This window comes from Sturnus vulgaris, chromosome 31 (genome assembly GCF_052056855.1).
Source record: "Sturnus vulgaris isolate bStuVul1 chromosome 31, bStuVul1.hap1, whole genome shotgun sequence".
Taxonomy (NCBI): domain Eukaryota; kingdom Metazoa; phylum Chordata; class Aves; order Passeriformes; family Sturnidae; genus Sturnus; species Sturnus vulgaris.
In genome coordinates, this window is record NC_142273.1 from 1738598 (window position 1) to 1765293 (window position 26696).

Here is a 26696-nt window from a genome sequence, read left to right on the forward strand (position 1 = left end):
AGGGGGGCAGGGACAGGGCACCACTTGTGTGTGCCCCTGAAGGGAACAGTGACAGCCACGCGCTCCACGCAGAACCGTGGGTGTGACCTGGAGCTGGGCTGGCACGTCTGGCTTGGTGCAAAGGGAAAGCGAGGGAAGACATGGAGAATCCAGCGGGAATTATTCCGTTTCCGAGGGGTATCAGATAACCGGCAGAGGCTGCGTCATCGTTTGAACTGATAAAGTTCAAACAGGGGACTTCAGCTGGGAAAGGCTGCACGGGGAGGGGGCACAGGGGGAGCGTGGCTTTAGGGTGGGAGGGGATGCAGGATGAGCCCAGCTTCAGGGTAGGAGGGAGTGCAGGGGAGCCGTGGCATCCCGCTGGGCTGCTTTGGAGGCCATCATCTTCAGCACATTATGAAGGTGGGGACCCAGGGCGTCGACCACAAACACGCAGGAATTCCAGCTCAGTAAACCTGCATTTCACAAGTCCTTTAATGATGGCGTCACGCCCGTGCTGGACACAGAGCTGCTCCCGGCCCCATGGCACTGGGCCCTGCTCTGAGCCCTGCCCCATGCAGACACAGGCACCTTTGCTTGGTCCTGCTGTTCCCCATGTCTAGGGATGGGACAGATGTCTAAGGAAGAGACAGCCAGGGGCTGCCACTTCACACTCTAGGGCTTGGCTCAACTCCAGAGCAGTCCCTGGTGGCACAGACACCTGTTGGTCAGCCACATCCTCAGTGCATGGCACAGGGTGGCCCTACAGAAACAACCCCAGGGCCAGAGGTACTCAGAGAGGCTCCTGTTGCTGGCATGATCCTGCCCAGAACCTCCCGGCTTCTTCCCCAGAGGTGCCTCGGGGCATCCTGGTCCTTTTGCCCTGCAGGCCCAGGAGGACTGATATGGTGTGTGGCAGTGGTGACGCTAATCAGGGCCCAGCAAAAATGAAACAGAGAAGAGCTCCTGGAAATGGTGCTTTTCACTGTTTATGGCAGAATTTGACCCCTGTCCAGGCTGCTGGTCCCCACTGCACCAGGACAGGGGTGGCAGTGCAGGCAGGGTGACACCAGCCTGTGCTGGTGGCCACTGGTGTGTCCTGGGGCTGTGGGGTTCCCTGGGGATTTCCTGGGGTGCCCAGGGGGCTCAGAGGGCCACGCAGCACGGGCGCCTCTCCGCCTGCTCTGGGGCTGTGCTTGCAGGGTTCTCGCTGCCAAGTGACACTGTGTTGCTTTGGCTGCTCCTCTGCTTCTGCTTCTGCACTTTGTAGAAGATTTCTGCAAAAGAAGAAGTGCCAGGGGATGCAGAGACAGTTTCAATCCTGCAGCCCCCACTGCTTGCCCACAGTTTGGCACGCTGGTGGCTCTCTTCCCCTCTATGCAGCAGATGGATGACTCGAGGGATGAGAAGGGAGCAGCTCCCACAGGTTCATCCCTGCAGCACTTGGTGAACACCCTGTGCTTGGGCAATTTCCTCTTGCCCAACCTGGGATTAGTGCTTCACCCTGTGCTGAGGCTGGCAGCTCACTGGGTCAGGCTGGTTCAGTACAGCACTGAATGGCTCAGCATGGCATGGAATAGCTCTGCATGGCTTGGCATGGCATAGCATGGCATGGAATAGCACCACACGGCATGGCATGGCTCAGCATGGCATGGAATAGCACTGCATGGCTTGGCATGGCTCAGCATGGCATGGAATAGCACTGCATGGCTTGGCATGGCTCAGCATGGCATAGAACAGCACCACACGGCTTGGCATGGCTCAGCATGGCATGGAACAGCACCACACGGCTTGGCATGGCTCGGCATGGCATGGCACACCTCACTGCCCGGATGCTGCTGGCTGCCATTCCTGGAGAGCTGCTCTTGGACTCCATCCCTGGCCCCCCAGGTCCCCACAGCCGGTTTGGCAGGATGCTGGAGACACCAAGTCATGAGCCCAGGACAACAGGAAGGAGACTGGAGATTATGGGGGAGAAGCAGCCCCTGGGGCTTCAGGGATGCCCAGTGGCCGTGAGAACAAAGCTTCAGGTGTGGGGAGTGAAACGCCCAGCACCAAAGGCTGGAAACCAAAGCAGCCAGAAAGACCATATCAAAAGAGCTCATGAAACTTGCCCCAAATAGCTCGAGTGGAGCAGAGAGAGAAGTGCTGCACATCATCTGCCCAGCTCTGCATCCCTGGGAAAGGGACCCCGCAATGCCCTGGGACTCTACTGCTCCACAGCACCAGTGCCTGTACCCTTCAGGATGGTCTCGAACGCTTCCTCAACATTGGTGGAGTCCAGCGCCGAGGTCTCGACAAACAGCAGCCCGTTGTTGTCTGCAAGGAGAGGAACCCCTTGAGATGATGCAGACCTCAGTGAGGACACGGCTCCAGTCTGGAGCACCTTTAGAGATGTTCAGGTGCCTGCACTGGCGCAGGTCCACGCTGTTGGGGAGGTTCTCAAGCCCCCAGCCCTGTGACGGGGTGCCAGCCTGTACCTGCAAACATTTTCGCCTCCTCCATGGGCACCTCTCGAGTCTGTGCGAGGTCGGTCTTGTTCCCCACCAGCATGACAACGATGCTGGCCTCAGCATGGTCGTACAGCTCCTTCAGCCAGCGGTCCACCACATCGTATGTCTGGTGCTTGGTGATATCAAACACAACCAGGGCACCCACAGCCCCCCGGTAATACCTGTGACAGAACCCTATCATCATTCCATGCTCCTGATCCCCCTCTCTAGCATCCTCACCCAGGGGGCCGAACCCAAGTGCCAGGAGAAGCACGGATTTCAGGCCTCCCATCCTTACGCGGAGGTGATGGCGCGGTACCGCTCCAGGCCAGCCGTGTCCCAGATCTGAGCCTTCACCACGGCGTCTCCCACCAGGATCGTGCGCGTGGAGAACTCCACGCCGATGGTGGTGCGGCTGTCATGGTTGAACTCGTTGCGGGTAAAACGAGACAGCAGGTTTGTTTTTCCCACCCCAGACTCCCCGATCAGGACGACTGTGGAAGGAAGGAGAAATCCCACCTGACTGCCCCAGCTACCAGCACTGGTTGCATGGGCATCGCTTGCTGTCTGATGTCCCCAGACAGGTGGCAGAGGCTGGGCAGCTGTGTGGGTTTAACCCCTGATGTGGTTGCTCCTCAGCAAACAGGGGTCCCCGTAGGAGCCCAGCTGTGCTCCCTAGTGCTGGTGTGGCCCCAGAGCTGTTCAGAGGGCTCTGGGCCGCAGGAGCAGGGTAAGGATCTTGGTGAGTTCTGGGTCACCCTGCTGCAGTGGGCACCCAGGACAGAGCCTGTCTGTCTCCATTTGGCCAAAGGGAGCACTGAGCTCCAGCAGAGTCCAGCCAATAGTACCTGGCAGAGACCAGCTGGGCCCGAGGAGCTCAGCATGGGAGGTGTGAGGCTGTGCCCCCATTTCTCCAGCTCAGGTCTGACCCCAATGTCCTCTGCATGTGCCACTGCCCAGGTGACCGCAGCAAATGACTTTTCAATGCCCACTGCTCTCGGGGACTACAGGCTCTCGTGGCATTTATGTCTCACACACTCAGTCCCAGCTTTCACATTCCCCCCCATCCCGCAGCAGCAATTTGCCTAGCACTGCACACTTGCAGTTTTGGGGTGAGATTGGATCTCCCCGGGTGTCTGTGGACCCTGGAACTGCCCACCAGCCCTGGCCTCACTGCTGTCAGTGCTCGGTGCCTCCCCACTCCGACTGGGTGCTCCCCAGTCCCCTGCCCCTCCGTAGCTCCCGGTGCCCATCACAGCTGCAGGGACAGTCAACAGCGTCCCAGCTCGGGACACAGCCGCTCTGGGGAAAGGGCACCCTACTTCCCTCCCGGCAGCTCCTGGCTTTCCGCTCCATCCCTTCTGTGGAAGCGGTGAGTCGCATCCAGCGCAGGACTCACCCTTGAAGACAAAGTTATAGTCCTCCTCGGCGCTGCCCATGTCGCCCCGGCTGCCGCCTGCCCTCGCAGGGCCGCCCTGGTTTCCTCCTTCCCGCTGCCAAGCCTGGAGCAGACGGCGGGGCGGGCCGGGCTCCCGGAGGCGCCGAGGGAGGAGACGGAACGACCAAAGGTTCCTCTGTGTCGGGGAGCGAGCGGCACAGAAGGGGGTCCAGGGGAGCGCCGAGGGTCTGGGACAGCGGCGGCGACAGAGGCCGAGCTGGCGACAGCGCGGCCGGTTGACTCAAGGGGTGGGACTGGGTGTCGCAGCGCAGGTTGGGCAGGTAGTGTCACCCCTGGGACCGTCACGGGGTGGCTGGAGGAGGAGCCAGGGCCCGATCCTGAATGCAGGGCAGGCTAGGGCAGCGAGAACAGCAAGAACAGTATGGGCAACGTGGGCGGGGAGGGGTGCGAGGGCAGCGTGGGCAGGTGGGGCAGCGCGCACAGGACAGCGAGGGTGACACGGGCAGCGTGCGCAGTGACGATGGCACGGGCGGGGAGGGCAGTGCGAACAGCGTGGGGACGGGACGGGTGCGATGGCACCGAGGGCAGCGATGGCAGAGCAGGGCAGGGTGCGGTGCGATGGCAGCATGGGCAGAGCAGGGCAGGGTGCGGTGCGATGGCAGCATGGGCAGCCGTGCCAGGAGCAGAACCTCCCCTCAGCCCGGCTGCCGCCGCTGTGAATGTTCCCTCGCCTCTGCTGCCATCGTGTGAAAGCCAGGGAAATTGGGACGGGAAGGAGCCCCCACCACCCCCAGCTATCCCAGCGTGACCAGCTGGGCTGTGCAGGGGCTCGGCTCTGTTGGAAACCCTCCCCTTTGACAACAGCCCCTTGCAACTTCTTGTCTTTCCCCAGGGCAATGGGCACCTCCCGAACACTGCCCAGGCACCTCCAGCCCAGTCGGACTGTGTTACCCCTCAGCTCCCCCAACAACAGAAGCAATGGACACAAGCATCAAACACACGTTTATTCCCCGCAGCTTTTGTACTCCTGACACCTTATTTTAAAGACCACACTAGAGCTCCGGGATGCCCATGGGGCCACTCACGCCCACCCCACGCCAGTGATGGTGATGGTGTCAGGGTTCAGTGGCACCTCAGAGCCCTCCACTGCCTGCTCACGATGCGGCCACCTGCGTGAGTGGCTCCTCCAGGTACTGGACCAGCGCCTGTGCCTGCAAGCAGAGAATGGCATGAGCCACGCTCAGGTGGTTTTTGCAACCTGTGTGCCCACTGCCCACTTGCTTATTGTAGTTTATATTTCAGTTTAGAACCTTAAAAATGTGTGGTGCAGTGCCTGGCAGGCACGGGGACAGAGGAGTCTCTGCAAGGTGCAAAGAGTGTCCCAGGCACAGCAGCTTCCTTCAGCCCTTCCATCCCAATCCTCTTCAACAGGTCCTTCCCACATCAAAGCAGGGAATGCAGCCCTGCACACCCCCAGCCACCTCCCCACCAGCATTACCTTGGCTTTCAGCATCCCAAATCCGACCGTCTCCTTGGCATACATGCAGAGCAGCAGGTTTGCCACCCGTGTGATGGCCACTCGCCCTTCCTGCCCAGGGAGAAACAGCACCTGTTGAACCCCAGCTTGGCCTGAACCCCCAGCACGGTCCTGGCACCACAGCCAGGTCCCCAGGGAGGGCAGGGCAGGCCCCAGTCCCACATACCATACAGTCCATGAGGATAAATTTGAGGTTGTCCTCATTGAATGCCTGGTGCCCATTCTTGTCATAGGCCACCCAGATGTTGCTGGCGATGGCTGCGGTGACCCTGGCATCAGTGTCCCCATAGCCCGAGTAGGCAAGCAAGGACCCCTCATTGTTCAGCAGCCTGGGAAGGATACGGTAGGGAAAACTGATGCCTCTAACACCAGACCCCCTGTCAGTGCCAGGGGTAGAGCAAACCCTCCCACCCAGTCCCAAGCACTGCTCCCAAGATACTCCCACTCGGCAGGGGTTTGGCAGGGGGTGGGAGGGCCTCAAAGCCAGAAAGCTCTGCAGTGGCCCCAGGCCCGAGCAGGGCAGCGCAGGGCTGTGGTGGCTCTGTCTGTTGAAGCAGTGGGACCTGACACAGACTGGGCATGAGCCTGGGGGGCAAACGCTGTGCACAGCCCCAGCTCTGTGCACGGTCCTTGCACTGTGCACAAGGCATCCCAGCATCAGACATCAGGAACGGTGCGAGGCCCTGGCCCCACACACTGTGCAATGTCCCAGCACCATGCAGGATGTGTGGCCGCAGTCCCACACCTGCCCCTGGAAGGGCCCCTCACCTTCCCCAGGCAGAGACAGGGAGCATCCCTGGGCAGGGCAGGGGCAGGAACAAGGGGCAGGGGAAAGGCAGACAGCATCTTTGGGCAGGTGCAGCATTGCCAAGACAGGAGCAAGGAGAATCCCCAGCCAGGGACAGGAGCAGGGGCTGGGGGCAGGGGAAAGGCAGACAGCATCTTTGGGAGGAGCAGCATTGCCAGGGCAGGAGCATCCCCCGGTGCACGGACAGGGGCAGGCAGCATCCCTGGGACAGGGACGGGGGCAGCATGCCCGAGACAGATGCAGGGACATGGGCAGGAGCAGGGACAGAGTCTGGGGCAGGAGCAAGGGCTGGGGCAGGAGCAGGGTCAGGGTCTGGGGCAGGAGCAAGGGCTGGGGCAGGAGCAGGGACAGAATCTGGGGCAGGAGCAAGGGCTGGGGCAGGAGCAGGGTCAAGGACAGGGTCTGGGGCAGGAACAAGGGCTGGGGCAGGAGCAGGAGCAGGGGCAGGGGCAAGAGAATGGTAAGCAGCATCTCCGAGCAGGGGCAGCATCCTCTAGGGCAGAGGCAGTATCCGCCGGGGTAGATACAAGGGAAATATCCCCGGGCAGGGAAAGCATCTCCCCGCAGTGCCGTCACCCCGCATCAGGGACCGCCCGGTGCCCGCCCGGGGAAAGCCGCCCCCCGCCCGGCCCCTCGCACTCACAGCGTGCTCTGGACGCCGCCGGTGTTGGCCTGGCTGAGCACCTGCGTCAGGGCCTTGGGCCGCAGCATGGCCGCCGCCGGCACCGCGGGGCGGGGGTGGGGCCGGGCCGGGCGGGGCCGTCACGGGGTCGCGCCGGGCCTGGAGCATGCCGGGAGCTGTAGTCCCGCCCGGGCCCTGTCCCCGTCCCTGTCCCCGTGGGTGCCGGGACCCCAGAGGGGCCTCGGCAGCAGAAGGGAGCACGGGGCAGGCGTGGGCCCTGGGTGATGGCGGGGATGGGACTGGTTAAAGGGAGGCCGTTGGGGGCAGCGGTGGGGCCCTGCGGGCACCATCCCCAGCCCGCTCTGCCCTACCCAGGCTCTGTGCCGCTCTTTCCGCTCCCGTTCTGCCTCCCCCGCCCCTGTGAGCCCCCGCGCTGCCGCTGTCCCTCCTGGCCGCCAGGGGGCGCTGTCGCGGGCTGAGGACGTGCTGTGGCGCCGCTCCCGTCTCTCTGTGGTGGCAGCGGCCCGGGCTGGCGGCGGGCGGCGAAGATGGCGGAGCCGAGTGGCGGCGGCGGCGGCGGCAGCGGCCCCGGCCCCGGGCCTGGCGGGGACGGCCAGGCAGGGCCCGGCGGGGCGCTCATCCGCGTCACCGTGAAGACCCCCAAGGACAAGGAGGAGATCGTCATCGCGGACGGCGCCTCTGTGCGCGAGGTGGGGGCGGGGGTAGGCCGGGGGGGCGGAGAGGCCTTGGGGGGGGCTGTCGCGGGTGTTGAGAGGCGAGGGCGGCTGATCTGGGGGGAAGAGGGGTGAGGGATCGAGGAATGGGGTGAAGGGTTTTTGGGAAGAGACCTGAGTTTGGGGCCGGGGAGGGATTTCGGGCGGGCGTGAGGAGCGGGGGAAGGGGGCTCTGGGCTGAGGGCGGTCAGAGGGTCCGGGGGCCTCTTGGAGACCCGGATCAGGGCTGGAGCTGGCAAGCCGGGCCTTTCGGGGCACGCCGGGCCTTTGGGCCTGGCTGGAACCAGGGTAGGAGGGAGCGGGGAAATCTGAAGGAGGGCAGGTGCTGGAGGGTTTTCGAGTGGAAACAGTCCGGAGGGCGGGAGGTGGTCTGGGGGGCTCACCTGTGGGAGGGGTCGTAGGTGTCGAAACCACAATAGTTGAGGGACTCGGAGAGCGGTTTTGGGGGCGGTGGCAGTGGGAGGGGTGTGAAGGACCGGGGTGGGGTCTGGGGGCTTGGCCCGTGGGCTGGGTTGCGTGGGAGAGTGTTCCCTGAGCGGAGGCGTGGGAAGGGTATTCGGATTGTGGGCAGAGCCGCATGGGTGTGTGGGGGGCTGCCGGGGGGGCATCTGGGGGTCCTGGCGTAGCTCTGGACTTCTCTGGAGGCAGATTCCCCGGGCGAGGGGAGAGGAGCCGGGCAGCTGTTTGGATGAAGTGGAGGAAAGGAAACATCGGTTCTTCCACGGGTGGGCTGGGGGGAACTCGGCACCTGCTAGGGAGCGGGAGAGGGCTGGGATTGGCAAGAGCTGGGGCTAGCAAAGGCTGGGATTGGCAGGGGCTGGCTCTAGGGCTGGCCCTGGCATTGAGGAAGTGGCGATGCCCACTGGGACAAGGTGTCATGGGCTCTGCGCTGGGCTGGCTGCGCGCTTCGGTCGGACACAGGGCATGAGGTCGGCGTGTGAAGGGCTTGGCAGGGATCTCTGGGCAGCAGTTCATGGCGTAGGCAGAGGCTGTGCATGTGTGGCCCTCCTGTGCGGGGACCGCATGGGTACGGGGAGTGTGGAGTAAGGGCTTTGTGCAGGGAGGGCATGGAGCTGTGTGGGGAGAGATACAGACGGTGACCTGGGGCCAGGGCTATGCCATGCCCAGCCTGCTTTTTAGAGTTCTGGTGCAAAGGCTGAGAGCTCTGGAACCTGTATATGTTTCACTCTCCATCCTGGCTTTCTCCTCTGAATTCCTTATAGTTTGTGTTTTCCAAGTAAAAGGCTTTATTTCCTCCTAATCAATCTGGGAATGCTCCAGCAGGGCCAGCAGTGAGAGTCTTGCTTGCAGGTGTAAATCCCAGCACAGCACACAGTAAGGAAGAGGTGCCCATGCTCTGTGGCATGCTCACAGGGAATTCAGTTGCAGAAATAGGAATTGGAGAAGACCTAGTTTATTTCCATTGGCTGATAAAGGATTATTCCCTTTTCCATAGAGCTCTGTCCTGTATTAAATCAGAGTTTGGCTTTCCTTAGGAAAAAAAAAAAACTCAAATGAGCAGACGAAACCAGTTCAGTCATTCAGGATAAATGGTGTGTTTAGGTAAGGCCTGAAGCACAATTGGTCTGGCTTTGGAAGCCTTCAGCTATTCTGAGGGAATGGCTCTGTTTTTTCTGAGATTTACTCCATAGTTTGTGATTTCAGAGCTTGTCTTTGCTTTGTTTTGGTTTTCATTAACACCTCAGACATCATCAGCAACTGGTGACTGTGTGGTACCTTCATGGGCTCTGAGGGCTTGTCAGTTCCTTGTGCTGTTCCCAGAGTGGATGTGATCCCTGGAGCTTTATTTTACTGGTACAAATCCTTTGCCTGAAAAATGCTCTGTTTGTTTTTCAGTTCAAAGAAGAGATTTCTAGACGGTTTAAAGCCAAACAAGATCAGCTGGTTCTGATCTTCGCTGGGAAGATCCTGAAGGATGGAGACACGTTGAATCAACATGGGATCAAAGATGGGCTCACTGTTCACTTGGTCATTAAGACTCCACAGAAGTAAGGGTCTTGGGAGTTAAATGGGGGCTGGGAATAACTGATTGTGATGATCCTGGTGAGCTTTCCCTGCCCCAGCTGTACCACACAGCAATGGGGTTTGTCACTGACTTGTCCATGGATGACACAGCTGTGGTGGTGTATGGCAGCCTGGTGGGGCTTGTCCTTTAACATTTCTCCCGTGTGTCTTGGAAGAACCCATCAGAAATGGACACTGGTTCTAGCAAACCAGCAAAAGTTCTAGAAAAAGTTACTGATAAAAGAAATTTCTTTCCCAGAGAATTAGTGTTGCTGTAGAAGCCAATACCTGGGTTTTCTGTCTCCTCCTGCTACATAGCCAGCTCTGAGCCTGTGCTCAGGCTCTCTGAGGTGCCACAGGAGGCACGTGGCATGTGAGCCCTGTGGGGCACCTGTGTGGCCCCTGGAGGCACAGCTGCACAGGCCAGTGCAGACAGGGGATGCTCCAGTTGGGCTGTGCAACCACGGACACGGGACACTGTGGGGGTGCTTATGTGGTGCTGTGGGTGCACCCGGGCCAGTTCCCAGTGGGGATGTGGCTCCTGTGCACCACAGAGCTCAGACTGAGAATGGGACACAGGGCTGACCTCAGGGTCCTGCGGGTTTAGCTCTTCCCAGCGCTTTCCAGAGGGGTGCTGGGCGTGGAAGGATTTTGGGAACAGCTGCTGCGCTTTAGCTGCAGCCACATTTCATTGATTTTGAAAGGCCCTTCACAGCTGTGCCTCGGACTCTGGCTGCAGTGTGCTCCAGCTCCTGAGGAGCTCCAGGGCTATGTCTCTGTGCAGTTCTACTGTCCCCTGGGAGAGCTGCATTAATCAAGATAGGGTTTTCTCCCTTCTTTTTTTTTTTCCATCTATTTTTTCACAAACACAAGGAAGTGTACTGTCAGGTTCTGCAGCCTCTCCTTGGCTGAGAGATAGCCTGAGAGCCTGCGGATGTTTCTGCTGTCTTCACTATAAATGTGGTATTGGTGAACCATTTCAAAGGGTGAATCAGAGCTGTCCTAGGCTGCTCATTTTTCTCCTGCTAATAGTCCTAGATAAGTACTTACTGAAGACATTACAGTCTCTTCCTGTGAGAAGAGGCTGAGAGAAACCAAGTGCCCTTTTTCTAGCTTCCTTCTTCCTTTCTTGTTCAACTTCCCATTTGCTTTGTTTCCTTTCTCTTTGCCTCTCTCAGTGGCCACTGGTTTTCAGCAGCAGTCAGGTTAGTCTGGACAGCGGACAGGGACCTTCAGGGTTGATTTTTCAAGTTCTAGAAGAGTGAAAAAGGAAAGAGAGATAGAGAAAAGGAATAATTCTTGGTCTGAGGAAAAAAAAACAGGAAATAATTGTTCTTGTTGTCAGAGGTATAATAGCATTATTAAGGTGAGTAAAGTGAATTTTCTGGTCTAATTTAATGAAAGCTCTTCAACACTAGTCCAGGACTCACTGTTGTGACTGCAGAGGCTTTAGAAAATCTTTAAATGTTCTTTCAAACTCCTGTAACACTCTTGAGGAGTAACTGTGGTAAGAAGGTACTAACCTGGATTGGTGTATTCAGCAAAGCTGATGTCCAGCACCTGCTGCGTGGTGGCTTACAACACAGTGTCTGTGTGGGTGTGTTACAAGAAGCTCCAGACAACTTATGTTGGAGCAGGAGCCTTGCATCAAGGTGCAGCCAGTGGCAGAGCTGGGAATTTGGAGCCAAGCTGGCCAGAAATATTCCATGGCTTTATGAGACAGGTGCTGGCTGCCTCGTGCCTCAGTTTCCCTCTTTGTGTAGTAATGCTGATGCTTCTTTTTGCCTCAGAAGCTTTGATAGGAATATTCAGAAGTGAACATTGTTGTTTACCCCGTGCACTAGCCCTGCTGTAACCTCCTGTGGTTTCTGTGGGAGCAGCAGAAGGATTTTCCTGTTTGGAGCACAGTCATTGCTCAAGGATATGGCTGCAGTAAATAGTTCAGTGGGATTCAAGGAAGAGTTGGATACAATTTAGGGTAAGACCTGTCCAGCTGCTGCTGTGCGTGGGCCAGGACGACATGTCAGAGGCTGCAGTGCATCAGGATGGGAGGCAGATCGTAGCAGATGGAAAGCATCTGGGAGCACAGCAGTGCATCAGTGCAGGCAGAGATGGGATAGAAGCTGGGGCTGGCTGCTGTGGGGATGACTGGTGTGCCGGGAGCCCAGTGATCGTGGGGGGGACCCCCCTCGCCCTTCCCCGCTACCAGGAGTTTAATACTTTTTATCCTTTGCAGGGTCCAAGATTCAACATCTGCTGCTTCTGCCCCCAATGCTGCTTCTGCCCCCACTGCAACTCCTTCTCCTGCTGCCCCATCTCAGCCCTCTACATCCAGCAGTGCTGGTCCGGATGCAGGGAGTGGCAGCAGACGGAGCAGTGGGTCGGGGACTGTGGGAGGTCCTGGAGATGGAGGCCCCAACAGTGCTGCATCTATCCTGTGTAAGTGGGGGCTGTGAGAAGGAAGAATTTTCTAGGATTACACCAAGGAGTTGGGGTTCTTGACCCCTGTTGTTATCTGTGCTTGCCATGGGCTTTGCACAAATAACTCCCATGGCACACCTTTGTGTCCCTGCTCGAGGTGATGTCACTGAGTGAAGTGTGTGTGTGTAGGGATGTCCTTACTCAGAGCTGGCTGCCATGGGAATCCAGGATACCCCTGGATTTGTGGGGTGCAGTTCAGCTGATGTGCCTGTCCTGTTTTGCAGTTGCTGACTGTTACTGACTCAGGCCTCTCTTCCTGTGTGTTGTTTTCTCTCCAGCTGGCTTCGGTGGCATCACTGGGCTGGGCAACCTTGGGATGGGCTCTGCCAACTTCATGGAGCTCCAGCAGCAGATGCAGCGGCAGCTGATGTCCAACCCAGAGATGCTTTCCCAGATCATGGAGAATCCCTTGGTGCAGAACATGATGTCTAACCCTGACCTCATGAGGCAGATGATCATGGCCAATCCCCAGATGCAGCAGCTCATGGAGCGAAATCCAGAGATAAGCCACATGCTCAATAACCCGGAGCTCATGAGGCAGGTAAGTCAAAGCAGGGCTCAGTAAGGAGTGTTGAGGAGAGTCTTTGTGGACCAACATCAGTGTCTGCACTGAGGAGGAGGAAAGGGAATGCCAAAGCAGTGGTTTTGGAGATCTCTTCCTTCCTGCTGTGAGCTCCCCACAGATGGTGGTCTTGAATGACGTGAATACTCAACCCACATCCTTGCAACTCTTATCTCCCTTTCAGAGCTATTGAATCCATGGTTTGTTGGGAAAAGGGATGCTAGGATTTTCCTAGCATGCTGACTACAAGGCTACTGTGTTGTGATTCAGAAATGGGAGTAAAAACAGTGCTGGAGAAGTGAAAAAGAGAAAAGAGCTGTAAAAGCTCTTTGTTCCTCTCTAGTTCTCTTGACATTATATAGATTATATAGAGACCACAGTTGTACCGAGTGTTTCACTACCCGAATCAGTGGGGAGCACTAGTGTAGGCTGGGATCCCAGAGGGCTCTCATTTTTCCCAGAACAGAGAGGACCCATGTTCAAGAGGACTGGCTGTCTGGAAGACCAAAGGTTCATCAGAAGGGAATCCTAAGGGATCAGTGAGAATCTGGGTGTTAATAGTTGACAGGTTTCTGCTGTTTCCTGGGAAGGCATGTCAGGAGGGCCATGCTGAATGGGCCTAGTTTCCATTTCTCAGTTATTCTGCTTTCAGCTGTGTTGGCTGTACATGAAATTCCAGAGCTGCAGGACTAAATTGTGAATAATACATACTTAAGCAGTTCCTCAGATGAGACCTGGATATTATTTGTGCAGGGGAGACCCATCAAAAGAGAGAGGGTGGAAGGATCCACCTTCCCGGTTGTTTTGTGTAGTCCATCCAGTCTGAGTGGGAACATATGGGTATTGGATGTTTGGACGTCCTGATACTGCTTAGGAACAGAACAGTCTCATCGAGCTGAGCCAAGGCTGAGAAGGAAGAGAGCTGAGCAAGGCTGGGGAGGAGCCTGGATCCCTGGGCTCTCTTTGCTTGGATAAATGATCTCTCTGCTCTCTGCCTGTAAATTGGGTTTAATTATCCTCTCTCTGCTGGGAGCTGAGATTTAACTCTTTCAGTGCTTGGCTGCTTACCAGGCTCTTGATCCACTCTAGCCCTTCATGGTGCATGTGGGCCTGAGCTTTCCACCTTTTCCTCCTTCTCCCAGACAATGGAATTGGCTCGTAACCCTGCCATGATGCAGGAGATGATGCGGAACCAGGACCGTGCTTTGAGTAACCTCGAGAGCATTCCAGGAGGATACAACGCCCTGCGCCGGATGTACACGGACATCCAGGAGCCCATGTTCAGTGCGGCCAGGGAGCAGGTATTGGCTGTGTCCTGAGTGTGGTGTAGTGTGGGAAAGGGGTCTTTCCCCTGTGCTGACAGGGCAGTTTTCTTAGAGTGTAGCTCTTCATCGCTCCACTCTGCAGGCACTGGCCAGAGAACATGGTGCAGTGCCTCTCATGACACGGGTTGAGGTATTGGAGGAGAGACCTGGTCTGGCTCCTCCAGTCCCCCAGCAGGCTGGATTCCAGCCCTGACCGATAGGCAGGCCCTGTCACTGTTAGCACAGCCCTCTGCTCCCTGGATTAGCTGGAGCCTGATGCCATTGGAGCAGAGCTGGCTCAGATCCAGTTGGCTGGTAGTGCAGGAGGAGGGAGCACAGGTCTGACTGCAGAGGGCTGTGCAGTCGTACTTCAGTCCAGCGTTACCTACTGGTATGTCCAGGTGCTGGTTTTACAGGGGCATTTTGAAGCCCTGCATTTGGGAGCTGAATCTGGAGTTCTGGCCACTCCTAAGCCTTGTCTTTTTCTGAGTGAGGTGTGTTGTGGATTGCAGATTTCTCAGGAGGCGGATCATGGCACGTGTTTAGCAAATTCTGGACTTGGCTGAATATGATTGGCTGTTCCCTGGCTCACTCAGTGCTGGGGTTGGTCTGCTGGGACTAACTGATTCCATCTGTTTCTTTTTTTTTTTTCCTCCTTAGTTTGGCAACAATCCTTTCTCTTCCTTGACGGGGAATTCTGACAGCTCGAGCTCTCAGCCTTTGCGGACGGAGAACAGAGAGCCATTGCCAAACCCCTGGAGCCCCACACCCCCTGCTTCCCAGAGTCAGGCACCCAGCAGTGAAGGGAGCACGGGCTCGGCAACCACCCAGGGCACCCCAACTGTATCCAACCCCTTTGGGCTGAATGCTGCCAGCATCGGTGCTGGTACGTAAGGGAGAAGCTGGAGGGTGCTGCTGGCCAAGCAGGGCACCCAGGCTTCCTTGGAGGGCTGGTTCCTCGGGCATTTGAGCCCTGTTTGTGTCTGTTTTCCAGAGGAATGGGTCTAGCCTACTTGCAGGCACAAATGAATTATTCTGATGCGCTTGTCAGAGGGTTCCTTTGGGAGCTCTGCTGTCCCTGAAGCTATCAAGAGCAGGAGAGTGGCCAGCAGAGCACTGCCATGGCTGTCCTCAGCTGCTGGCTGGGGGATGGAGTACAGGCAGTGCTGTCACCTGTCACGTTGTATTTCAGGCAATGCAGTGGTGCTCAGGCTCATCAGGGGTTTTCCTTTGTCTTCCCTTCCCCTTGCAGGCATGTTCAATAGCCCAGAGATGCAAGGTCTCCTGCAGCAGATTTCTGAAAACCCTCAGTTGATGCAGAATATGATCTCTGCCCCGTACATGCGGAGCATGATGCAAACTCTTGCCCAGAACCCGGACTTCGCAGCACAGGTAAAAGTGTTGCAGTTGTCTGCTGTTGCCAGACAGGCCCTGAGGTCAGTCTGCTGCTGGGGTTGGACTGGTTCCTCTGCTCCTCACCGGAGCAGAGTGAATACACAGTTTGGTTGTATTTCTTGATAGCCTGCTGTGAGCCCTGTGTGTTTGCAGAGCCCCTAACACAAGAGGTGGCTCTCAGAGGGACATGGGAATGGCCCTTCTCTTTGCCTGTGACCAGGTGGCTCCTGTTCAACACTGCTGTCAGGAATTGAGTTGTCCTGTTTTGATCCTCCCTTAGCAGGGGAGCATGTTGAAAGCCCAGGGAGGGAGTCAGGGGCCCCATAACTGACCTGTTCTTCATGGCTTAGTTGCATAGGGTTTAACAGCAAGTGGCAGCAACCCTCTGACCCTACCTACATTTGCTGTCTCTTGCTAGATCATGGTAAATGTCCCCCTCTTTGCTGGGAATCCACAGCTTCAAGAACAGCTCCGCCTTCAGCTCCCTGTCTTCTTGCAGCAGGTAAAGGCCTCTGGTTGGCCCTGTGCTGCCCTCAGCCCCTGGCTCCAGAGCTTCTCCCCTCACTGTGGGATAGGCAGGATCTCAGCTCCTTGGTCAAGTGCACTAGGAAACAGGTGGGCTTGGGGAGGCTGAGGAAGGAAGGGGGTTGCACAGGGGAGACAAAGAGGAAGAACTTGGTTAGACAAGGTAGTCTGAATTAACTCATCTGAATTACTGAAAGGTGGACTCCAGATTAGGTTTGTTAAGCTACTTGGTATCCCTGTGTAGACAGTCTCTCACTGTGTTGAGTTTACAAAAATTACACAGCTAATTGTGCTAGAGCAGCTGGTTCTCAGGTAAACCAGAGTCCAAAGGCATGTGTCCCCATTTCTAATCTGATTTACCCAGTTCATTTAGGAAACCTGATGTGAGCTCTGAGTGTCCCTGCAGGTGAGCCCTGCAGTCTGGAGCCTCAGAGGAGGATCCAGACACGAAGGCCAGTGCTGGCCACAGGCAAGAGCCTTGGCGCTGGCTCAGGTGTGACAGTGGTGGAGCTCTGGCTGCCTGAGCTCTCACTGGTTGGTACCGTGGTGTCTCTCTGCCTTGGTCCCTAGATGCAGAACCCGGACTCGCTGTCCATCCTCACCAACCCCCGCGCCATGCAGGCCCTGCTCCAGATCCAGCAGGGGCTCCAGACGCTGCAGACAGAGGCCCCCGGACTAGTGCCAAGGTACGGAGCGCTCCGGAGTGGGGCCCTGCAGGCAGAGCTGCCGTGCCCAGCACCAGCAGGCAGAGCTGACTGTGGGTTCCTCTGCGAGATCTGCTTAGGGTGCTTTGTCATGGGGACTTGGGCAGGTGTGTGCCTGCAGGCCTCTCTGAGCAAGCTAATTAGCACTTGTTGCTTGCTTGTGCTTCACTGGGTAGTCCTTGACCCTTTCTTTGTGGAGAAAAGGTTTGGAATGCACTTGGTCCTTCCCCCCATCCTTTGTTTGCTGCATTTGGTGTGGACTGAACTCAAGAACTTTATCTCTGGAGAACAGTATGAGATGGACAGACACAAGGCTGGGTGGCTCTGCTGGGGCAGGCCGATATACTGGCAGCCCTCAGCTCTCTGCCTGCTGTCACCACGGGTCATGCTCCATCACAGCAGTTCTCTGCAGGCTTCTTTTAGCTCTGCTCACTCCCAGTGCCGTGTGTGACCAGAGCATGGATGCAGCCCGTTCAGTTTTCAGAGCTGCCCTGTAGCAGGGCCTTCAGTGAGGCCCAGCCCAGTAGAGACTGCTGGCTGCCCTGCTGCCCCGCTCTTGGGGGGTGACCAGAATGCCAGTGTCACCCTGAGCATGCCCTGCCTTCCTCTGCAGCCTCGGCTCCTTTGGCATGCCCCGGATGCCCCCGTCCTCCACAGGAGGAAGCACAATCCCGGAGAACCCCGTTCCCTCCGCTTCGACGCCGGCCAGTGCCTCTCCAGCTGGGGGTGGTAACCCTCAACAGCAGCTCATGCAGCAGATGATCCAGCTGCTGGCCGGAGGAAGCTCTCAAGTACGTAATGCCCAGTGGGTGCTGGCACGGGCAGGGAGGTCTCCAGGGGGGTCCCCACCTCACCCCGTTTAGGGCATGCGGTCCCCAACAGTCTCTTGTGGCTGTGGTGCTCTAGGCCAGGTTTGGTGTTGGGGTCTGGCCGACTCTTTGGGGTGTTGAGCACTTTGAGAGGCTGAAGCTCAGCGTGCTGGGGATCCTTCTCCCTGCACTGCTGCCACTGTCAGTACCAAACCAGGAGTGACTCTGGTGTGGCTGCTGTGCCACAACCCAAGGGGACGTGGAGACTGTTCCCACACGAGCCTGAAGCTGAGCATGGGGCTCCTGCAGAGCCGTGGCTGCTGGCACTGCCCGTGTTGAAATGCTGTCTGTGCTCCCTGACTTCAAGGTCCTGTCCTTCCCCTCACAGGCGCAGAGTCCCGAAGTGCGATTCCAACAGCAGCTGGAGCAGCTGAATGCCATGGGCTTCATCAACCGTGAGGCCAATCTCCAGGCGCTCATCGCCACCGGTGGGGACATCAACGCAGCTATTGAGAGACTGCTGGGCTCCCAGCCTTCCTAAACTCTGTCCTGCTGCCCCACAGACGTCAGCACATGCATCCATACACATGCACAGGGGATCTTTCCGGAAAGCCCGCCATCATTTTCATATCTGACAGCTGTCCATGTATTTAAAACAAAAAGATACAGCTTAACCCCTGACCTTCCTACTAAGTTAAGATTTCATGTTGAAATGCTCTTTAACTGGCTTGTATGTGGATTCCAGTTCTCATCGTGGCCACAGAGACTTCAGATGTGTATTTTTTCCTAAATATGCCCTGTCTCAGACACTCTTCTCTCTCTCTCTAGATGGTAGAGGCGATACTTCTAGTTACTTACCTGAATGATTGTGTTTTGAGTAGCTTGATTTTAACTGTACATGATTCCTTCCCCTAGCCCTCCTTTCAGGCAAATATTTAAAATATTGAGCCAAGTTTGGGGATTGGTTATTTCTCTCAGCATCTTATTGGGAATGGATCAAAAGAAAAATTGAAATTACCTGAGAATTTCTGATGTCATTTGTCTTAATGTTTCCTGGGATGAACCGAGCCCGTGTCCCTCACTGACAGGTGCCTCCAGTCTCCTGGTAGAGGGTTAATGGGTGTGAAACCTGCGTTTGAAGTGTGGCCTCTTTACACTCTGGGGGTGGTGTAAGGGAGTCCAGGGGTGTGCAGTGACCAGGTGTGCTGTTCTTGAGCTTGAGTAGAAGGTGCTGTGCAGAGGAAGGTGTTCTGAAGGTGTGTTTCTGCCCAAGTCATGTAGTTCCTGGTCAGAGGTGTCCGGGGGCATTGACTCCTGTGCTCAGTGGGCTCATTTCTACAAGTGTGAAAACTAAAAAGGAAATGGAAAAATAAGCTAACAGTCTTTTCGCTTCACTGGAAAATGTTGAAGTTCACTTTCTTCCCAGTTTAGATCCATCTTCCACCCCCCTTCCATTCTGGTGTGTTCGAATGTTCTGACTGTCCAAGAGACTCCCCAGGACCAGCAGGGTGGTATTTCCCAGGAGCCTCCATGGCTGTGTAATTTGCATACACCATTTTTATCAAAGGAAAATAAATGCGCACAACCATCTGTCTCCCTGCATCCCTGTCTCATCCTTGCCTGCCTCGGCTCAGCTGGGCCAGTTTGCAGTTCCTTGGGTTTAATCTGTCCTGTCCTGTTCCCCGTGCTCAGCGCAGGCATGGGAGTGTCACACTCCCTTTCCACCTGGCCCAGCTGCCTTCCCTTGTGGCCAGGAAACCTTTAACACTTCAGGAATGCTGCTGAAGCTTCCCAAACGCTGGTCCTAAAGTGCTGGTTTGGAAGTTTCCTCTGAATTAGAATTGACAATTAGCAACCGTTGGAACTGTTGAGAGCTGGGAGTCAGTGTTATTTGATAGTTTTAAGTTTCTTTCAGTGTGGGAGGATTGGGCAGAGAGGGAGCAGGAGGTTTGCTGCATACCTGTAAAACCTGCTGCACCCAGCTGGCTCCATAGCTGGAACTGGGATCGATGGGTGTTCGTGTTGCTGAGAGTGTAGGTGGTGGTGGTGGAGAAACATGGAGCTGGAAACACTCCTGCCTCTGTGTGTGCATCCTAATGAGACAGCAATCCCTTGGAGGAGGATTTAGAAAGCAGCTTTAACCTCTTCTGGAGGCTGTGCACAGACGTGTGGATTTGCTTTGTGCAATCTCTCCTCAGATGTGGGAAGTTTGCACAGAGATGTGTAGGGGATGGGACTGGAGATCCCGATTGGCACTGGCAGGGTCAGAGCTCTTCCCAAATGTTACTGATTGGCCCCTTTGCAGCTCAAAACAGGCTCCTGGAAAGGCCTGTGTGAGCCTTGGGATCTCTCTAGTGTCCCTTGACGGCACTAAAGTGTGTCCCTGCACAAGCCAGCTCTTGTAGGGAATGTGCTTGTGGGAGGACGGATGGTGCAAGCAGGGAAGAGAGGGTGCACAGGGTCATAGGGAGTGGGGATATCACGCCATGGTGAATTTGAACCTCTGAGGAGCAAAATGAGTCCCACCAGTGTTGTTTCTGGCCAGGCAGAAATTGTCCTTCCACCCCCTCAGTGTGTTGGCAAGGTGTGACATGGTAACGTCTCCACAGTGCAAGATCTGTGTGTGTGTGAAGGGATTTATGGAACAGGGACTTGAAGGGATAGAGCACCTTGGTGACTCCAAAGCTGGCTGGAAATAAATCCCTGTGTCGTGGGGGAATCCTGCTGCAGTGTATGCAGATGGCTGTGAGCTACTGAGGAGAGTCCACAGGAGTTTGAGAATCCCAGAGTGGGGTGGGAAGAGACCTCATAGCTCATCTCATTCCACACCCCTGCCATGGGCAGGGACACCTTCCACTATCCCAGGCTGCTCCCAGCCCCAATGTCCAACCTGGTCTTGAACACTTCCAGGGATCCAGGGGCAGCCACAGCTTCTCTGGGCACCCTGTGCCGGGACCTCACCACCCTCACAGGGAAGAATTTCTTCCCAATAGCCAGTGTAAGTCTTCCCTCTTTTGGTTTACAACCATTTCTCCTTGAGTCATCATTATCTGTCCATATAAAAAGACTTTGACCCTCATTTTCACAAGTTCCCTTTAACTCCTGAAAGGCCATGATGAACACTCACAGGCCGTCCAGTCCTTGGTGTCTTTTGCTTAAGTGGGAAAACACAGTTCTCCTGTCTCTCCACATTGTAGCATCTGCTCTTGTGCCACTTTGGGATCATTCCCTGTTGCCAGCCCACCAGACAAGATGTTAAAATAGAGACACAAGGCAGCCTGCAGGTTCTTGTGTCCATCTGAGGCCACCTGCCAGTTCTCCAGCCTCCCCCAGCAGTCTGGAAAAGCTGCCCATGCCCAGGGGCTTTGCTTGTTGTACTGTTCACATACTGGGAAGGAGAGCTGGGAGGGTTGCAGCTTCCTCGGTGATGGAACACAGTGAGACTGGGATCACTGGGAGAGAGCTGGGAGGTGGATGCAGCTGAGTCTGGTCTTTGGTTCCCATAGGAGATGCAGATCTGGCCTTCTCAGGCCCTGGAGGAAAAGGCACTTTGAAGGCTGGTGAGAAAGAACCTTTTAGTGAAACCTTAATCCCCTCCAGAGCTTTCCCTAATCCCTGGTAATGTGCTGTTCAAAGGCCCACTTCCAAAGGAACGACTGCTGTTTCTCACTCCCATATCTCTCCTTCCCCAAGGAATTGCCCAAGGATGTTCTTACTGACTGTTTCCTCTCATTTTATCTGATAGAGTTAATTCTTTAAAAACATAATGAAAGAAGCAATTTCTGCAGCAGGTAGTGGCAAATCCTGCTGATTGATTGGGAGAGATTTCTGCTGTCAAGAATATCTTTTCACTTCATGCATGCATGCATGGTTTTGTACGTGTGTGTGCACCCGTGTCTGTGTCCCCATGCCCGTGTATCGCCCGCCTCCACGTTCATGTGTGTCATGCCATGTCCCCTATGTCCCCATGTCTGTGTACTCCCTGTTCCCATGTCCCTATCACTGTTCCCGTGTGTCCACGTATCACCCCGTCCCCACGTCCCTCTCCCTGTGTCCATGTACCCCCGTTCCCGTGTCCATATCCCTGTCCCCATGTCCTTATCTCCATGTACGTGTACCCCCGGTCCCTGTCCCCATGTCCCTGTCCCTGTGTCCATGTCCCTGTCTCCGTGCCCCTGTCCCCATGTCCATATACTCGTGTCCCTGTCCGTGTCTCCGTGTCCCTCTCGCGGTGCCCCTGGCCCTGTTCCCGTGCCCCGCCCCGCTCTCGGTGCATTCTCGGCCCCGCCCCTGGCGCACGCGCACAGTCCCTGCCCGGCCTCGTGCGGCCGTTCCGGGATACACCGGGACACGCCGGGATACACCGGGACACACCGGGACCCCCCGGGCACACCCGGACTCCTTGAGACCCACCGGGCCATGAGCGCCCCGGTCCCGCCGGGCCGCGGGATGCAGTTCGCCGAGACCCAGCTGAGGCGGCACGGCTGGCGCCAAGGTGGGGCCGGGCGGGGGTCCCCGAATCGCGCCCCCCGGCCTGTCCCGCTCCACCTTGCCCCCCAACCCCCGGCTCCCCCCAGACTCCGACCCCTCCAAAACCCCGTCTCCCCCCCAAGCTCCATCTTCCTCCTCCAGGCTCCAGCTCCCTCCAAGCCCCGGGACCCTGCAGACCCCGGCAGCCCCCAGGTCCCCACCCCAGACCCCGGTGGTGCCCAGAGCCCGCCTCCCCCCCTCCCTCCTTCCTGCAGGACCCGGTCTCGACCTTCCTGCACCCCCGGGGTCCTGCAGCACCCCAGCCCCGGTGCCCGCGGCCGTGCAGGGGTGACGGTGCCTTGTCTGCAGGGCAGGGACTGGGCAGGCGGCAGGACGGCATCGCCGAGGCCATCCGGGTGAAGGTCAAGTGCGACACGGCGGGGGTGAGTGTGGATCCCTTCCCGGGCCTGGCCCGGTGCCCGCTGCCCACCGCAGCCATTCCCGCAGCTCCTCTGCACCCCGCAGGTGGGACACGACGCGGCGGAGCCCTTCACCTTCCACTGGTGGGACCACGTCTTCAACAAGGCGGCTGCCAACATCGCTGTGGAGGCTGGGCAGGTTGGAGGGCTGGGGGTGGTGGGGGCACCTCGGTTGGACAGGGATGGGGTTGAAGGCAGGGCAGGACGTTTGGGTCCCTTCGGTGGCTCCTGTACTGCCACTGTATCCCCCCAGGCGCTGTCAGCAAGCAGCACCTTGCACAGAGGCTGTGGTGCTGGAGAGGTGAAGCCCCTTGGACAGACCATTTCCAAGCCCTTCGCCTTTTCTCCCCCAGGATGGCATCTCTGTGAAGGCGCTTTCTGAGCAGGGAGGCGGGATCAGCAATAAGAAGCCGCGCAAGGCTGGCAGCAGTGGGAGCCTCCTGTACGGCCGATTTGTGAAGGTAACCGGCCCCAGGAGCCTGGGGGCTGCATGGCCCCCAGAGCCCCATTTTCCTTGTTCCCCTTTCTCACAGTCCCTGTGTCTCTGTGCTGCAGTCAGCCACGCTCACAGCCTGTGGGGAGGAGTCCATAACACTGCCCACCAGCTCTGAGAGCAGTGAGGATGAGGAGAAGCTGGACCTCTCCTCGGTCAGGAGGTGAGGCTGGGCCCCATCCCTTGACGGGGAGGGACGAGGGCTGCAAGGTGGAGCCCTGGTCCAGACCCTGTTCCCCCCACACAGGTGCTGGGGGTGACAGGTCCTGTCTGTGTCCCACAGGCTGACAGACGAGGAGCTGGTGCAGGCGTGTGGGGGCCGCACAGCACACAAGTGAGTGGCTGGGGGGTTGCCTGGCTGGGCTGCCCTCTCCTCGCAGGGGCTGTTGTGCAGGTTGGGCTGGAGAACGTTCACTGCTGGGGATGTGCCAGTCCTCACTGCCTGCGGTCCTTGCAGGGGTGCCCGTCACGGCCTGACCATGAGTGCCAAGCTGGCACGCCTGGAGGAGCAGGAACGAGCCTTCCTGGCCACATATCGGCAACGGGAGCAGCAGCAGGAGCCCCCAGAGAGCAACCAGGGCAAAAAGAAGAAAAGGAAACAGTCCAGGGATGGAGCCAACCCCGAGGTGCCACAGAGCCAGGAACCAAACGGAGAACAGGAGGAGACTTTGAAAGAAGAAAAGGTTGTCAAGAGGAAGAAAAAGAACCGGAGACCAAGCAGAGAAGAGGAGCTGACAGGAGAGGAAGAGGTCATGAGGAAGAAGAAGAAGGTGGTCACAGAGCCATGTGGAGAAGAGGTATCAGGAGAGGAGGGGAAAGTCATGAAGAGGAAGAAGCCAGAGCTAAGCACAGATGAGGAAGTGAATGAAGAGGAGAGGAAGGCTGCAAAGAGGAGAAAGAAGAAAAAGAAGAAGAAGCAGGAAGAGGAGGACAAAGAAGAGCCAGCTGAAACAGACATACCTCTACAAGACACAGATGAGCCAAACTTGGGACACAGCCCTACAAAGAAGAGGAAGAAGAAGAAGAAGAAGAGGGAGCCAGAGTGAACAAGTGACATGGCTGCCATGCTGTGCAGCTGCCAGTCCCACCTGGCTGTAAAGGTCCAGATCCTGGTGCTGGTGGGTGCCACACGGTGCTCTGAGCTCATTCCAGATGGAGTCCAGCACTGTGGCCCAGCTGCCTGGGGATGCTGGGCTAGGACAAGTTGGTCTGGAGCTGGATCAAGCTTTACTTCACCACCTGAACCTTAAGGGGTGACCCTGGTTCCCCCAAGACATTGGGGCAGGGACCCATTTGGGCCTGTCACAGAGGGACATAAGGATACACCCTGCAGAGTACTGAGGTTTTTTTTCAGGGGCATGAATAAATCTTTATTGTAATCAGATTATCCTGAAGTGTGAATGGCGCCATGAGTGGCAGAACCCCGGATTCCAGATCACCTTTACACCTTTAGCACTTGGATTAGGCAGCAACCCCAAACAGATCTCCTGCAGCCCCTCACCACTCCCACCTCCTGGGCCTTTTGATCCTGCTGGCTCACACTGAAGCCCACTGAGGTGCTGAGCACCCTCCTAGCAGAGGCTTGGGCAGAATTTGGCCCTGGTGTGCAGTGCTGACGCCGAGCCTGGCCCCCCCAGCCCCTGTGGCCCCAGCTCTAGGTCAGCTGCAGGACGCAGTCTGTGCCAGGATACGCTGGCAGGTTTAGAGCGTATTTCTCCTGGAGTGCAGGGGGCACAAACCTGCCCCCAAGGAAGTGGTACCGGCCCGTGAAATGCATCGCTGCCTTCTTGGGCGCCGTGAGGGAGATGAGCATGTCAGGCTGGAGGCCGTCTGCCTTCCCCTTCTCCACATCCCAGCCTGCAACAAGCCCCAGAGCCAGGCTGCAGCCGGGACCACCCGGGCTGGGCACCTTCCCCTGGCAGGTGCAGCTGTAACTCACCTGAGGGGATGTCAATGCTGGCAATGGGCACCGTGACTCGCTCGAGGGTGCTGAGGATGCTGCCAAAGGGCTCCCGCACTGCTCCCTTGAAGCTGAAGCCGAAAATGGCATCCACCACCAGGCCATAGAGCTCGTCAATGAATGCAGCCTGCAGCAGGGATGGCAGCAGGTGAAGGAAGGGCAGTTCTGGCCACAGCTCCAGGGGCAGGTGCCACCAAGCTGGGGGCTGCTCCTCACCTCAGCTGGGAACTCTGGGAGGAAGGGAATATCCATCTTCTTGCACTGGGTGGTCAAACCTTCAAAGAGGGGCTTGCTGGGCTGCTTGGGGTAATGCACAGTTGGCTGGTAGCCCTGCAAGAGCAGAAAGGACTTGAACTAATCCCACTCTGGCACTGGAAGCAGCCAGAAGAGTGGGACCCTGAAGCCCACAGGTACAGGGGTGCACAGAGACCAAAACTCTCATGGGGACCCTGTGGCTGCCTGGTCAAGACTCACAAACATCTTCAGGTGCCGGGCACAGACCAGCCCATCGCCGCCGTTGTTCCCTGGCCCGCAGACCACCAGCACAGCGGGCTGGCTCGTGGTGAAGGAGCTGGGTGGGTAGGCCTAATGGGGGGCAAGAGGCACAGGGTTATGATGGGCCCACGCCACAGGGCCAGGATTTGCAAAACCCCCAACTTGGGACTGGCATGTCCGTGGGACTGGCACCATTCCCAGGATCACCATCTGCCTCCCTGGTGCCCACCTTGGTGGTAGCACAGCTTGGTACACAATGCCAGGACCCCCAGGACCCTCTCTTGCCCCCCAGGGCCCCCATCTTGTCGATAGTGGTGATAGCACTCAGCCTGTAGTACTGGAGCTCTCCCCCAGGATTTCCAACCACCTCCCTGGCACCCACCCTGGCAGTGGCACAGCTCAGCCCACAGTGCCAGGACCCCCCTTCTGTCCCCCAGGATCCCCACCTTGGCAATGGCAGTGGCACAGCTCAGCCCTGCCAGCTCCATCAGCTGGTCCACACTGAACTTGTATTCATTGAAGAGCTCCTGGTCGATGGCCTGGGCCTCCTCCTGCCTAGGGTGGGAGATGGCACTGCTGGGTACCCTAAAACCCGGCCAGGCGCAGCCTGGGGGCTGCTACGATCCTCTCGGCTTTGCATGAGCCAGGGGAAGGGAAACATTACAAATGCTGTGCCCTCGTTTCCATCTGCAGCCCAACCCCATGTCCTGCCCAACCCCTCTGCACCCTCAGCGTGCCCATACCCTGTCCTGTCCTGTCTGTCCCCTCAGCGTGCCCATACCCTGTCCTGTCCTGTCTGACCCCTCTGCACCCTCAGCGTGCCCATACCCTGTCCTGTCCTGTCTGTCCCCTCAGCGTGTCCCTAACCCTGTCCCGTCCTGTCTGACCCCTCAGCGTGCCCCTAACCCTGTCCTGTCCTGTCTGTCCCCTCAGCGTGCCCATACCCTGTCCTGTCCTGTCTGACCCCTCAGCGTGCCCCTAACCCTGTCCTGTCTGACCCCTCTGCACCCTCAGCGTGCCCATACCTTGTCCTGTCCTGTCTGACCCCTCAGCGTGTCCCGTACCCTGTCCTGTCCTGTCCTGCCCGATCCCAGCCCGGCCCCTGCGGACCCCAAGCACCGCCCGCCTCCTCTCCCACCTCCCTCCTTCCCCCCGGGCCTACCCCAGGAAGCGGAGCCCCGTGGGGCCGGGGACGTGCATGGCGCGGCGGGGAAGACACGGGCACAGCTCCCGGTCCCGGTGCCAGCCCCAGCCCCAGCGCCGGTCCCGGCACCGCCCGCCCGCCCGCGCCGCCGCCACCAGCAGGCCCAGCCCCAGCAGCGCCCGCGGGCCCGGCATGCAGCGGGCACGGCCCGGTACGGCCCGGTACGGCCCGGAACCACCCGGCACGGCCCGGGACGGCACCCGGAGCTCCACGGATCAG

At 57.7% G+C, this 26696-nt stretch overlaps 5 protein-coding genes across 9 annotated transcripts; 2 read left to right on the forward strand and 3 right to left on the reverse strand.

The window, feature by feature from the left end:
- Positions 1–456: 456 nt before the first annotated feature.
- RAB25 (RAB25, member RAS oncogene family) lies at positions 457–4705 on the reverse strand. Of its 2 annotated transcripts, XR_015808860.1 has the most exons (6): positions 3871–4705; positions 2770–2965; positions 2460–2653; positions 2218–2298; positions 1800–2040; positions 1117–1256 (listed from the first exon to the last, which is right to left on the reverse strand). XR_015808860.1 is itself a non-coding variant. In XM_014889369.2 (5 exons), exons 1-5 carry the CDS (start codon positions 3908–3910, stop codon positions 1126–1128), a joined length of 642 nt encoding a protein of 213 aa, XP_014744855.1. In that variant the 5' UTR covers positions 3911–4705; the 3' UTR covers positions 457–1125. The 2 variants fall into 2 exon arrangements, 1 of the variants encoding a protein (XP_014744855.1); XM_014889369.2 differs by lacking the exon at positions 1800–2040 and having other exon boundaries at positions 457–1256.
- Positions 4706–4853: 148 nt separating this feature from the next.
- Positions 4854–6995, reverse strand: LAMTOR2 (late endosomal/lysosomal adaptor, MAPK and MTOR activator 2). The gene is made up of 4 exons (XM_014889370.2): positions 6859–6995; positions 5574–5736; positions 5369–5458; positions 4854–5081 (listed from the first exon to the last, which is right to left on the reverse strand). Exons 1-4 carry the CDS (start codon positions 6924–6926, stop codon positions 5025–5027), a joined length of 378 nt encoding a protein of 125 aa, XP_014744856.1. The 5' UTR covers positions 6927–6995; the 3' UTR covers positions 4854–5024.
- Positions 6996–7360: 365 nt separating this feature from the next.
- On the forward strand, positions 7361–18970 carry UBQLN4 (ubiquilin 4). Of its 2 annotated transcripts, XM_014889365.2 has the most exons (11): positions 7361–7547; positions 9429–9580; positions 11833–12035; positions 12356–12618; positions 13782–13940; positions 14604–14829; positions 15196–15335; positions 15757–15840; positions 16434–16549; positions 17181–17358; positions 17765–18970. In XM_014889365.2, the coding sequence occupies exons 1-11, from the start codon at positions 7386–7388 to the stop codon at positions 17915–17917; spliced, it is 1836 nt and encodes a 611-aa protein (XP_014744851.1). In that variant the 5' UTR covers positions 7361–7385; the 3' UTR covers positions 17918–18970. The 2 variants fall into 2 exon arrangements, with proteins under 2 accessions (XP_014744851.1, XP_014744852.1); XM_014889366.2 differs by lacking the exon at positions 15757–15840 and having other exon boundaries at positions 7371–7547.
- Positions 18971–21093: 2123 nt separating this feature from the next.
- Positions 21094–24202, forward strand: GPATCH4 (G-patch domain containing 4). Of its 2 annotated transcripts, none has more exons than XR_015808859.1 (7): positions 21094–21871; positions 22216–22289; positions 22372–22464; positions 22679–22786; positions 22881–22981; positions 23066–23152; positions 23276–23323. XR_015808859.1 is itself a non-coding variant. In XM_014889377.2 (7 exons), exons 1-7 carry the CDS (start codon positions 21796–21798, stop codon positions 23862–23864), a joined length of 1092 nt encoding a protein of 363 aa, XP_014744863.2. In that variant the 5' UTR covers positions 21674–21795; the 3' UTR covers positions 23865–24202. The 2 variants fall into 2 exon arrangements, 1 of the variants encoding a protein (XP_014744863.2); XM_014889377.2 differs by having other exon boundaries at positions 21674–21871; positions 23102–23152; positions 23276–24202.
- Positions 24162–26678, reverse strand: NAXE (NAD(P)HX epimerase). Of its 2 annotated transcripts, XM_014889378.2 has the most exons (6): positions 26436–26674; positions 25720–25828; positions 25253–25363; positions 24995–25108; positions 24758–24905; positions 24162–24675 (listed from the first exon to the last, which is right to left on the reverse strand). In XM_014889378.2, exons 1-6 carry the CDS (start codon positions 26609–26611, stop codon positions 24473–24475), a joined length of 861 nt encoding a protein of 286 aa, XP_014744864.2. In that variant the 5' UTR covers positions 26612–26674; the 3' UTR covers positions 24162–24472. The 2 variants fall into 2 exon arrangements, with proteins under 2 accessions (XP_014744864.2, XP_088037258.1); XM_088181132.1 differs by lacking the exon at positions 25253–25363 and having other exon boundaries at positions 26436–26678.
- Between the last annotated feature and the right edge of the window lie 18 nt (positions 26679–26696).

What these genes read in the sequence shown, in the direction of transcription:
- RAB25 (XM_014889369.2), bottom strand. Translation starts at nt 3,910, where the DNA reads ATGGGCAGCGCCGAGGAGGACTATAACTTTGTCTTCAAGG. An exon ending in CTATAACTTTGTCTTCAAGG is followed by an intron (nt 2,966 to 3,870) that starts GTGAGTCCTGCG and finishes TTCCTTCCACAG; the next exon opens with TCGTCCTGATCGGGGAGTCT. An exon ending in TACCGCGCCATCACCTCCGC is followed by an intron (nt 2,654 to 2,769) that starts GTAAGGATGGGA and finishes GTTCTGTCACAG; the next exon opens with GTATTACCGGGGGGCTGTGG.
- LAMTOR2 (XM_014889370.2), bottom strand. Translation starts at nt 6,926, where the DNA reads ATGCTGCGGCCCAAGGCCCTGACGCAGGTGCTCAGCCAGGCCAACACC. An exon ending in GGCGGCGTCCAGAGCACGCT is followed by an intron (nt 5,737 to 6,858) that starts GTGAGTGCGAGG and finishes TATCCTTCCCAG; the next exon opens with GCTGCTGAACAATGAGGGGT. An exon ending in TTGGGATGCTGAAAGCCAAG is followed by an intron (nt 5,082 to 5,368) that starts GTAATGCTGGTG and finishes CTCTGCTTGCAG; the next exon opens with GCACAGGCGCTGGTCCAGTA.
- UBQLN4 (XM_014889365.2), top strand. Translation starts at nt 7,386, where the DNA reads ATGGCGGAGCCGAGTGGCGGCGGCGGCGGCGGCAGCGGCCCCGGCCCC. An exon ending in TGCTGCCAGCATCGGTGCTG is followed by an intron (nt 14,830 to 15,195) that starts GTACGTAAGGGA and finishes TTCCCCTTGCAG; the next exon opens with GCATGTTCAATAGCCCAGAG. An exon ending in TCCCTGTCTTCTTGCAGCAG is followed by an intron (nt 15,841 to 16,433) that starts GTAAAGGCCTCT and finishes CTTGGTCCCTAG; the next exon opens with ATGCAGAACCCGGACTCGCT.
- GPATCH4 (XM_014889377.2), top strand. Translation starts at nt 21,796, where the DNA reads ATGAGCGCCCCGGTCCCGCCGGGCCGCGGGATGCAGTTCGCCGAGACC. An exon ending in TCGCTGTGGAGGCTGGGCAG is followed by an intron (nt 22,465 to 22,678) that starts GTTGGAGGGCTG and finishes TTTCTCCCCCAG; the next exon opens with GATGGCATCTCTGTGAAGGC. An exon ending in TGTACGGCCGATTTGTGAAG is followed by an intron (nt 22,787 to 22,880) that starts GTAACCGGCCCC and finishes TCTGTGCTGCAG; the next exon opens with TCAGCCACGCTCACAGCCTG.
- NAXE (XM_014889378.2), bottom strand. Translation starts at nt 26,611, where the DNA reads ATGCCGGGCCCGCGGGCGCTGCTGGGGCTGGGCCTGCTGGTGGCGGCG. An exon ending in GTGCCACTGCCATTGCCAAG is followed by an intron (nt 25,364 to 25,719) that starts GTGGGGATCCTG and finishes GCCCCCCATTAG; the next exon opens with GCCTACCCACCCAGCTCCTT. An exon ending in CAGCATTGACATCCCCTCAG is followed by an intron (nt 24,676 to 24,757) that starts GTGAGTTACAGC and finishes GGCTTGTTGCAG; the next exon opens with GCTGGGATGTGGAGAAGGGG.